Source organism: Cyprinodon variegatus, unplaced genomic scaffold (assembly GCF_000732505.1).
Source record: "Cyprinodon variegatus isolate N-32 unplaced genomic scaffold, C_variegatus-1.0 Scaffold90, whole genome shotgun sequence".
NCBI lineage: Eukaryota > Metazoa > Chordata > Actinopteri > Cyprinodontiformes > Cyprinodontidae > Cyprinodon > Cyprinodon variegatus.
In genome coordinates, this window is record NW_015150543.1 from 172,207 (window position 1) to 183,189 (window position 10,983).

A 10,983-nucleotide genomic window follows, 5' to 3' on the forward strand; every position below is an offset into this window, starting at 1 on the left:
TAGAGATATCCCACAGTTTATGGAGAAAATGTTAAAAACCGAACTTCCTTTCCCTTCACAGTAAAGCTCTACCGAGTATCAGAATAACCTACCAACTAAAAACCGTGTGGTTTGTGTTTTTTAATGTAAAATAACCGTAACTAGATGTACAGTAGACATAGTTATGATGATAATGGAGTACATGCCTTTTTCTTCCGACTGAGTGATCTTTTTGTGTTTTAAAGGAGCGGCAGTCAGGCTTTGCAGCAGCTTCCCTCCCGCTGGCTATCCGAGGTTCTGGAAGAGGTCAAATCCAGTGACCCAACATCGAAACTGTGTGCCACCCGTCGAAGCGCAGGGATACCCTTCTACATCCAGGTAAACGATACTCGAAGCACAAGAGTTTCAGGAGGGTGCTTGAGATGTTCCAGCATTGGTTTTTAAAGACATGTGGATGATTTCAAGAGTCTGTAACTATTTTGTTTTAAAAATAAAGCTCTTCTTAACGCAACGAACCAGTTGGCGGACGGCAAAGGTCCTTAAGTTCAGTTTACACAGTGCTCAGAGGTTTCCTGTTAGTACAGCTTGACACCAGGTATTTATTTGGCACATCTAGCTTACAGTTCTAGGATTTTTGGATATTGAGGGTTTAATGAAAATGAACTGGTCTTTACCACATTCTAAAGGGATTTAAATCTAACCTCAAGTGTGCAAGAGCACTAAGATCTTTTTGTTGCTTAAGTCACTTTCTAAAGAATCTTGTACCATTTTATAAAGAAAATGTACCCCAGGCTCTTACAGGAGCTTTCCTTACTGGACTTGGATAGTATTTACCAAACGGTGAAAGGACAATTAGAAGCACAAGACTCTGAGAAAACCTCAAAACACCTCGTATCTGTTGGCAATGGGGATAGTATACTGCAAAAACATCCTAAAAATAACTTCTCTTAAAATAAATGTGTTTGGCTTTAACCTGAGCAGGTAAATTAAATGATTTGCCAAAAGAATTTGTATTTTTGCCTTTAAAAGAAGATAATTATATGTTATGCACCTAAATAAGACAATGCAGGTGCTTTTTCTTATTTTTAATGGAAATATTTTTCACTTGATTGGCAAAGCGTCTCACTTTTTCTGCTTAAAAATTGACTTATTTTAAGAAAAATGTACTTTCTTAGATTCCTTTTTTTTTAGTTTGGGACTGATTAGTTTGAACCTGTACCTCTTGTAGTCTTATAATCGACCATGACTCAAACACAGCAGCACATCAGACTGAAAAGGAAAGAATGGAGACGGTCCAGTCAAAGTCCGGTCCACTACAAGAGGCAGAACCTAAAGAGAAACCGGCAGAAACTAATGTCTGCAAACCTCAGCGAGCTGAAAGCTACGGCTGTCTGGGTCCATCTTATTGTTAATAGAGGTTAGATTAGTATTATTTTAGAGGCTAATATGGGATAATATCTTCTGTCTGGATCCCCGGTCCCCTCCTGTAACAGCGTATTGTTAGGTCTGACTCGGTGTGTAACTGAGCCACAGCTCGACCCCCTAAACTTCCTCTTATTACCGGTATTGAAACGAGACACGACAGCCTTAATGTTTCACCGCTGCTGGGATTTCTAAGCCCAGTTCTTCCTCCTTGTGGTTTTTTAAGCTGACCTAACCCTGTGACATCACTGGCTCTCTGATGCCTTTATGTTTTGGTGCCAGGATGACATAAAACCACTGGTTTTGCTTTGAATCGAGGGTTTAAAAGGCTCTTATTAGTGGGCCTTTTATGATCTGGAGCAGTTTGGATCACTCTGTATACCTTTTTGTTTTGGACCTGGAAGATAAAGTGATGGTGAAAGGAGGGGAAGTCTGTGGAGGGTAGAAATCCATACCTTTTTTTTTCCTGAACTTTGACTGCATTCCTTTACCCTGAGAGGAAGAGTCTGATCATCGCAGGCTGGCTTCTGTGCCTGCCTCATGCTGGTTTAGACTGGTTCTCAGGAACCAGGATAACACAACACTCCTTAGTGCCAGATCATGCCCCCGTCTCCTCCTCCTCTGCTTCTTCCTTTCTCTCCATTTCTCCATCCTGTCCTGCAAGGCTTAAATCCCGACAGCATCCCAGCCCTGACACAGCTGGCTCCCATCAGCTCCCACAGTAAGATAACTCGTTGCTCATGCAGCAGCTCCCATATCCCCCTGCTCCCATCTCTGGCAAACAGCGATGATGTAACTCGTTAAACGTATCAGTACTGACAAATGTTGCGGATCTGCTCCTTTATGTGAATGAAGCACAGCTGGAGTTGAGATCAGAGCCATAAAAAAAGGCAACAAACAGCCTTGTTTTGCATTAGTTTAGATTCTCAGTCATCGAGGTCATAGCTATTATCAGTGATCGGATTGAAAACAGCTCTCTTTTGCTTTTCATTACGCAAAGATTCAGGATTTCATAGCTTTTCCACCTTTAATGTGACAGATTGTTTACTATTCAACCAAATAATGGCCATCCTGGAATGGGGGGGGTTATGATAAATATTAAAAAGCTGTAATAAACTGATTGTTCACATCCTTAACTAATTATTTGATGACGCAGATTATCAGAATTTCAAACCTCAGTCTATTTTAGATGGATTTCTTTGTATTTTTTCTAGTTTCTATATATTATGGATTAAAGACCTGTCTCCTAGTCCAACCTTTTAGGTGAGAGACTCAGACATCCAAAGTTTCCCTCTCATGAAGTCCTTCTTTTGCAGAAATCTTATGCCTCCCTGTGATTCAGGAAAATTAAACAATCTTTAATCCTAATCTTAACCATTCATAAACCCATTTGCTTGGATTAAACACCAATGCTCATCTAGAGAGAAAAAAAAAAAGCCCTCAGCATCATGCTGCCGCTACCACAGTGAAATGGGGTGGTGGCAGAATCATGGTGTGGTACAGTTCTGTTTTTGGTCTTGTGGTTTTATCCCTCCACATTCTAGACCAGGATCGTAGAAAATCCTGCATGTTTTAATTGGAGGACGAAGATTTTCTGCTGCAGCTCAACTCTATAGTCCAGATATACAAAGAAAGTAGATTGTCACATAAAAACAGAAGCTGATTAAACTGTTTCAGCTACATCTTTGTTTCTATCAACCTATCAGTGAGCTTATGGTCATGTTTGAGAAAGAAGTTGGTGGAAGTTTCATTTTAAACTTTCTGAGCTGATGCATTACCCTCCAGTAGGTTACCACCAGTAGATGGGGCTATTGGGGTCATAAAGGGATACACATGGATGGTGCAATGCTCAGGGAGAAAGTTAGCTGGCATTCAGAGCCCCGAGGTGCTAAGTAAGTATACCTCACATCTTTACTCTTTCACTAACAGCCAGAATCAGTGATTTGTTTTACATCCTATCCTAACACCTTAATCCTTGAGCTGATTTATAACTCATCGAAATATAAATATAGGCCTTTGGTTTATTTGAACTTCTGTATTATAAACTGTCTTCCTGCTTAAACCTGAATGTTTTATAAAATCGGACGCACAAAAGCTAACCGGGGCATATTTAATACATTTCTGTAGGTACTGATTATTTTGACATCAGTCCATCTGATCCCCAATATGTGTCGATATTTTTGACCAAATCTTGGAGCAGATGATGTCCTTTTTTCATCCACTTATGGAATACAAATTGTACTATAATAAAAATTACACAAGTCTAAAACAATAAAGAAACATTTATTTGCATCCCAAACCAAGCATTAATGATGGAGGGCTCTTAAGGTTCCTACTGAATGCGTTAATTGATCGGCCATCTCATGCCTCACGTATCTGTTGATAACGACACAAGAAAAAACTATTAGCCAAAAATGTTGCACTCTATGTCTAGTTTTATCCTATTTTTTTTATTGCATTCTCAGGTAATCCATTAAAGTTTGTGCTCCAGCCTGGTTCTGCTGGAGCTTTCTTCCTGTTCAAAGGGAGTTTTTCCTCTCCACTGTCGCTACAAGCATGCTTATTGTGAGGGATTCCCTTTTATTAAATGATTTGAACTTTCAATCAGTTGGAATGTATGATAGCGCTATGTAAATAAACTGAATTTGATTTAATTAAAATTCTTGATCAGCAGTTTTTGATATTGTGGCGCCAAGAAAGGAATTTCTTCTCCATTCTGATGCTCCATCTGAACTCTGAAGCCTTATTTGCTGTTTGTGTAAACAAGCAATAAACACTGGCCTCAGATTTTTCCCCTTCTGCTGGTTAATGTCTTCAAACAATGAGACCTTTTTGTTTTTTGGAAACTGTAGCTAAGGGGTGCGAATGTCTGCTGAAGTCTGCCAGGAAGGCTTTACTTGATTAAACGTTGATCTGGTTAGCATGTTATATTTTCTAACAGTTGCTCTGTTACCTTTTTATCTTGGCCACAGGCTCTGCTCTCCTCGGAGCCCAAGTCATCCAGCTGCAGCCTGCTGAAGATGACCATGAGGGAGCTGATCGCTCTGGCCATGCCGTCTGCAGAAAGGAACACAGACAGCTCCACTGTACCTCAGGTTGGGCCTTTTCCCTGATAAACACCATCATCTTGTATTTCTGATGCAGTTTTTTAGGTATGCTGTCGTCTCATTTCAGGTGCATGCATTGAACATCCTCAGAGCTCTGTACAGGGACACTCGTTTGGGGGAAAACATTATTCCCTTTGTCTCAGATGGAATGCAAGCTGCAGTGCTGGGATTCACTTCTCCTGTATGGGCGGTGAGTTTTAAACCAGCTTTATCAGGAATTTTAAAATCCACATAGTTAAAACATTGCTATTTCTTACTTTCTGTCCTGTCTTTTTTCCCTCCTCGTTTTCCAGGTGAGGAACTCTTCCACACTTCTCTTCAGCACTCTTATCACAAGGATCTTTGGCGTGAAGAGAGGGAAAGATGAACACTCTAAAAAGAACAGGTCTGCTAACGTTTCCTCTCTCTACTGTGCTTCACCCAGTTCTAGGTTTAGGAAAAATCTTTAGGACTTTTCCACCATGATTATAGAGAATGTGACAAAACTAATCTTCTAAAATTTAAGTACGTTTAATAATAATATTTAAAGCATCTTTATTTAATGAAATAGTTGAGTTGCATAGATGGATGACCACCAAGGGGCGCTGTTGTAACACATCCTGAGAAAAGCAGGTCTGCTTGTAGACCGCCTTTTGCACAGATGAAGGTTTCAGGTTGGATGCAGAAAAGGCCATTTTCACATCTAACGCTTATCACTCTTCAATATGCGTCATTAAATATCATCTGGTTATGAATTTTATGCAAATCTTATCAAACTTCTTTCAGCATGAATGCGCAGGAGACGGCAATAAAAGGAAATAGGACAGTTTATAAAGAATCAGGATGTGGAAAGACCATCGTTTGTTTTTCTCTCATATAGAAACAACAATAATTCTTTAGGCTAAAACTCTGAGAGTTTCACAAAATATTAGGAAGCACTAATGGTAAGAATTTCTGTCAAAAACAACAGATGACACAGATGGTGGTTAAGGTGTTTACATAGAAATCTATAAGTGTCGGACACTAAATGAGTTTGGCAAGTGTAAACAGTGGTTTTGTTTAGAAGTTTAACCCTCTTTGTTTTGGTTGAAAGCATATTGGCTCTGCCGGGGAGAGTTGTTTGAAAGATTGTGGATTGTTTTTGAAGGTTTTCTGAAGAGTCCTGCCCTGCAGCATCTTGTCAAACAACAGCTCAAGTGTTTGGAGAGCAGCTCCAACTGATTAAAGAAGACAGAAGGCTCGACTCATGTCTTTTTTTTTTTAAGGTGCTTTATATATTATAGAAAAATTACAAGAAAGTTTTACTTTATTTAATTGGGTTAAAGGGAAGTAGTGCTTGAGCAATAAAATAAAAGTTACCTTTGTTGTTATATTTTTAAGTTTATTCTTTTATTCTGAATTAATTACGAAAATATCATTACAATTGCAAAATTATGTGTCCTAATATGAAAGCTCCGACTTTCTGCTGCATTTGCCGTGTTGTTTTAAATAGAATTGAGTCAAAGTTACTATTGCCCCATTAAGCTACCCCTCTGAAACCGATCTGTGCCGAGTTTGGACCGTTTACACATCACGTTTGCACGGTTCCACGCCTCCTAGTGATGATCTACGGTACTACTGCTCTCTAGGATTGAAGGAGGGAATCAAGCAAATCAAGCGTTCCCATGACATAACTATGATATTTTGTTGTTTGCAGAGAGTCAGGCGAAGAAGGCAGCCTTTGAGTCGGCTTTTGGGAAGTGGATATGACAAACAATAGTATAATTAGGGCTTAGAGACGCAGAAAATTACGATAGATGTTGAGGTTTATCACACTGCTAAGCAAAATCATCACTGGAAATCGTGTGGCGCTGTAGGGAAGCTAGTATTTTTTTGAATGTCTGAAATTTCATGATTACGGAGGCTGACTGTAAGGAGATGACGCAGTCTGCACATGCGCACTTTGTTATCTTAACTCAGCTGAGCCGGAACTGAACCGCGCCGAGCTCTCTGATGAACTAGTACCAGTTTAGCGCGGTTTGGTTGTGTCTGGCATGGCCCGGTTCAGTTCGCAAGGGGGTCGCGAGGGGTGCTGGTGCCTACCTCCAGCTGTCTACGGGCGAGTGGCGTGGAACACCCTGGACAGGTCTCCAGTCCATCGCAGAGGCTGCACATCATAATCTCAAATTGCCAAACAAGCCAATTAACCTAACAGTCATGTTTTTGGAAGACGGAGTACCCGGAGAGAACCCACACATGCTCAGGGAGAACATGCAAACTCCATGCAGAAAGACCCCGGGCCAGGAATCGAACCCAGAACCTTCTTGCTGATAGATGGATAATCAGGGATCAGTCTTCAATGTCTTTCTGATTTAGAAACACACATTGTTGTTTAACACCAGATTTGTAAAGGCTGTTAGCAGGAATATCCAATCAAATCTACTGTCGGTCAACATGTTTCAGCATGTTGATCCTTTATAGACACTTAAGTTACAACAGTGTTTGCATTTGTTGGTAGAGTGATCTTGTTGGGGCTAAAGGCTGATTTATACTCAGACACCAGGTCGTCTGCCTGTCTGTCGCAGTGAAGGTAAATGTCCCTCCGTCCCTTCTGCAGACACTCTGCAAACATTTTCTTTCTTTTTCCTTTCTTGGTAGCTAGCTCAGAACCATTCGGTTCTCTGTTACGCTAATTCTGGTTTTGCACCAGAACCACTTTATAAACAAATTAACAAATTAATAAGCAGCTCTTTATTTGACCATGTGATTCCTGCTGTTTATTGCCATCATTTTAAAATGCTAAAGTTTTACAGGAATGATGCCAAACATTATCTGTTCAGCATCTTTATCTCAACATTATAGTTGTTACAGTTCAGCATACCTTCATTACCCATTTTATGCTACAATTGGCTAATTATCCCTCTACTGGGAATAAGATGATTGATCTAAGAATATTTTAATTGGCTTAGTAACAATAACAGCATAATTAGTGTTGTATCTCTGTCTGTTAGCACTGGTGGTAAAATGCAGCGTTTGGTTGCCTCATTTTTACCACTGTACAACATTACAGTACATTTTAAGTTTCTGTAAAATCCTTAAACTGTTGCATTGCCAACATTAACTTGCTAGCTGTGTAATGAAGGCTTATAGAGATGTTGGCATGGTTGATATTGATAAAGATTTCGCCTTTTCCGAAACTAAAATACTTTGGCTATTAATCTTTAGCTAAATGCTTTGTGACAAGGTGCATCAAATTGCGTCGATTATAATTCCGAAAATACGTTTGCTAACCTGGAAGCTCCACAATTCCAATAAAACTATACGTTTTCAAGGTTAGATAAAATTCTTTTTTTTTTATTATTCTTTTATTTCCCTGGAAACACTCTGCATCACACGAGTCACGCAATTTGCAGCTTGATCCTACTGCGTTGTAAAAACAAGACGACAAGTATTAACTGGAGGATGATGGCGCCCACTAGAGCCGCGGCTGAAATATTGATCCACCACTGCATCATATGTTGCCTTCAGAGTCTCGTTAACAAACAAATTCTTGTGCAATTTCAATTGTATTTGTTATTTATTGGAAAAAAAACATGTTTCCCAAAGCATTTTCAAATTTAGCAGAATATTGACTTAGTTTTGTGCATATTTGCAATGGAAACACAGCTACAGATAGCATGCTAACTATTGGTGCAATTAAGACTCCTAGAAAGGTTTCTTAGGTTGAAATATTGACAATCTGATACCTTTTCTCTGTTTAGTAATAGAGATCCTGCAAATTGACATAATGCAAGTCAGAGTGGGATTTCTAATTAGCTCAATTCTTTAATGGACATTTGCACCAAATGGTTGAAAGTGGATGAAATTATTAATCCAACACAGAATATGTCCGACCCACAGACCTCTTAGATAAAGGCTAATATCCAGTCCCAGTTTTTAGTTATTTCTTTAAAAACTCAGTTTAAATATGACCTTTATAAGCCTGTCATTGATGTTTTGATGCTGCCTTCATGATTGGAACTTTCTGTTCAGCTCTTCTGAGTAATCCAGGCTAACTTTCCCAGGGCTTTCTGCTCCAGGGCCCTCAGTCTGGATCCTTATGTTGTATTTTTTCTGGCTCAAGGCCTCTGAGCGCTGTTACCCCAGCTGAGCTCGCTCCTGTTTATCTTGTACATTTCCACATGTGGTTTTAGTCATGTTTCCAACACCTTGTAGAGCTTTTAGATATGCAATGCTCCTCTTAGCTTCTTTCCATTCACTTATTATTAGAGCATGAGGTTGTTTTTATGTGCAACTGAGAGAATTTAGTTCATGATTAATGGGAAATTAGCTCTTTAACTTGCAGTGATTTGTCTGTTCAGGTTTATTTCTCTTTTATTAGTGAAATTAGTAGATTTGCTTTCATTATGTCAGATAACTGCAGTTGTGTTGCAACTTATTCCCAACTGCATCTTTGGGAATTAATCTTTTCTGCAGGCTGTTAAGCATCTGGTGTCTGCTATTACCGTGACTTTGTGGTTGTGATCTCTGGCAGCAGAAAATGTATTGTGACAGCTTGTCCACTCTAATATTTGGCTCTCTGTGTGTGCAGTGTTGTCTCGGTTCACTGAAGATGGAGAATAAACACAGTTTCTGCTCACACAAACACCATTATGTGTATTTGAATGTTTGGAGAGGCTGTATGTGATGCAGTCTGTGGGAATACCACTGTGTATTTTCTAAAGTAACTTGTATCCAGTTATGTTGTTTGCTTGGGAATCATCATCCAACTAAAGCACAGGCTGAGGGTTCACTACACTCTGTGACCACGGATGGAGGTTGATGAGATATCGTCGTGGAGATAAATGCAACTGTAAACAGAGCTGACAGAGCGAAGATTGCTCACTGCATTCCAGCCACGGCCCCCGCCGACGTTATCTCAACTTTGCTCAACTCCTCACTTTGCACTCTGCATGTACGTATAAAAATGTCCAGATTAATGCTGCAGAGGGGCTTTTGAGCGTTGCTGTAAATGTTTCCTTGCCAAGCGGAGAGGAATCCATAGAAAAGGAACTTTCTTATCTGTGGAGGAGAAAGTATTTCCATAAGCACCAGTATTATGCAAGTGTGTATGGATTAGATGGGTTAAAGAAACACTTGCAGGAATCTCTAAAACTCCATATCCAGAATGGATTGAAATAACTTTTAATGATCCACTCATGTCAAAGCTTAAATAAGGGCTAAAAAGCTTGATTTTATTGGTAAAGCTTTATTTTCCAAGAAGTGAGTGGGATACATTGCAAAGTGTAGATGCAACTTGATAAATACACACTTTCTTAACAAATCAAAACTAAAACCTAAAAATAGCAAAATTGGGACAATCAAAGAAGACAGAGAAAACCATAAAGAGTAGAAATATTCATAAACGGCAACAGAAAGAGGAATTAAGGTAAATTTTATTACATTCTTTTCTATACGTCAACAAACTCTGGTCATAAAGGTTTAATATATTTGACCCATTAACAATAGGTGAACTGAGAATGTTCTTTATTAGATTTCTTTGGGAATGTCGATATTATTCAGATTTCCCAAAGAGATAGAAGAACATTTAAATGGGAATTAACATTTAGGATTCTAGGTGCAGCTTTGTTAAACTCAACCCAGAGAATCATCTTCTGGCATTCCCAGACAAAAATAAAACTGCCTCTCCTGCCCCATTATTGCTACGTTTACATGGGCACAGTTAATCGGTCTAAAGGCCCGACCAGATCAAAAAGGTTTCATGTAAACATGAATTCAGTCTGATTGGAATAAGATTTCCTCACAAAAGAAATAAATGATTTTTGCAGATCGTCGTTCCGATTGGTGTCCAGGTTCACAGCCATTTGAATCTTTGGAGTAAAATAATCTCCACTGCACAAGTGTGCAACGTCAGTGTTGCATTTTTTCTCCAAATGTTCCAACGCTCGGTGCACTTTTATCTAAACAGATTTAGAATTTCCGATTAATCATGGTTTACACTGGATTGGGAAGATTTGGCGCACGTAACTGTAGCTACGGTCTCCAACAGTCAGCTGTACCTGCACCAAAATCTTTCTTTTATTTAGGTGTTATAAAAAGAAACACTTTAAACATTTCCAGATAAACTCTCTGCATTTAAAGGAGCAAATTTCCACTGAGATTCACATCCATCTATCCAAACCCGCTTTAAATTTAAAAAGTTGTCAGTGATATCTTTATATAATTTACTCACTACTTACTGCACTTTTAATCAAACTATTTTCATGAGCCTTGGAAAAAAGAATATTAAATATTTGGTCAATAATATCTGTTTTAGTTATTATATTCTGTTGGAAATAGTTCCACTATTGAAGATGTCTGAAAACGTCTGAGTTATTAAGTTAATAATCTGTCTTTAAACTTTCAAAACTTTTCATGTTTCCATTCTGCAAAGAAAAGCTTGCATTTGACAACGGTTTGATTCTTAAAATGTTTACAGATTTTGGCAAAATTTGTAGTCTTCAGCATAATGGTAGCC

The 10,983-nt window shown here is 39.0% G+C and overlaps 1 protein-coding gene across 2 annotated transcripts in view; it reads left to right on the top strand.

Annotated features, from left to right (window-relative positions):
• Positions 1-10,983, top strand: part of thada (thyroid adenoma associated) — a 121,901-nt gene that overhangs the window by 22,580 nt on the left and 88,338 nt on the right. For both annotated transcript variants that reach the window (XM_015373666.1, XM_015373665.1), the window contains exons 22-25: positions 225-357; positions 4,374-4,496; positions 4,576-4,698; positions 4,802-4,893. In XM_015373666.1, the coding sequence (XP_015229152.1) occupies positions 225-357; positions 4,374-4,496; positions 4,576-4,698; positions 4,802-4,893 (471 nt within the window). The remainder of the gene's footprint in view (positions 1-224; positions 358-4,373; positions 4,497-4,575; positions 4,699-4,801; positions 4,894-10,983) is intronic.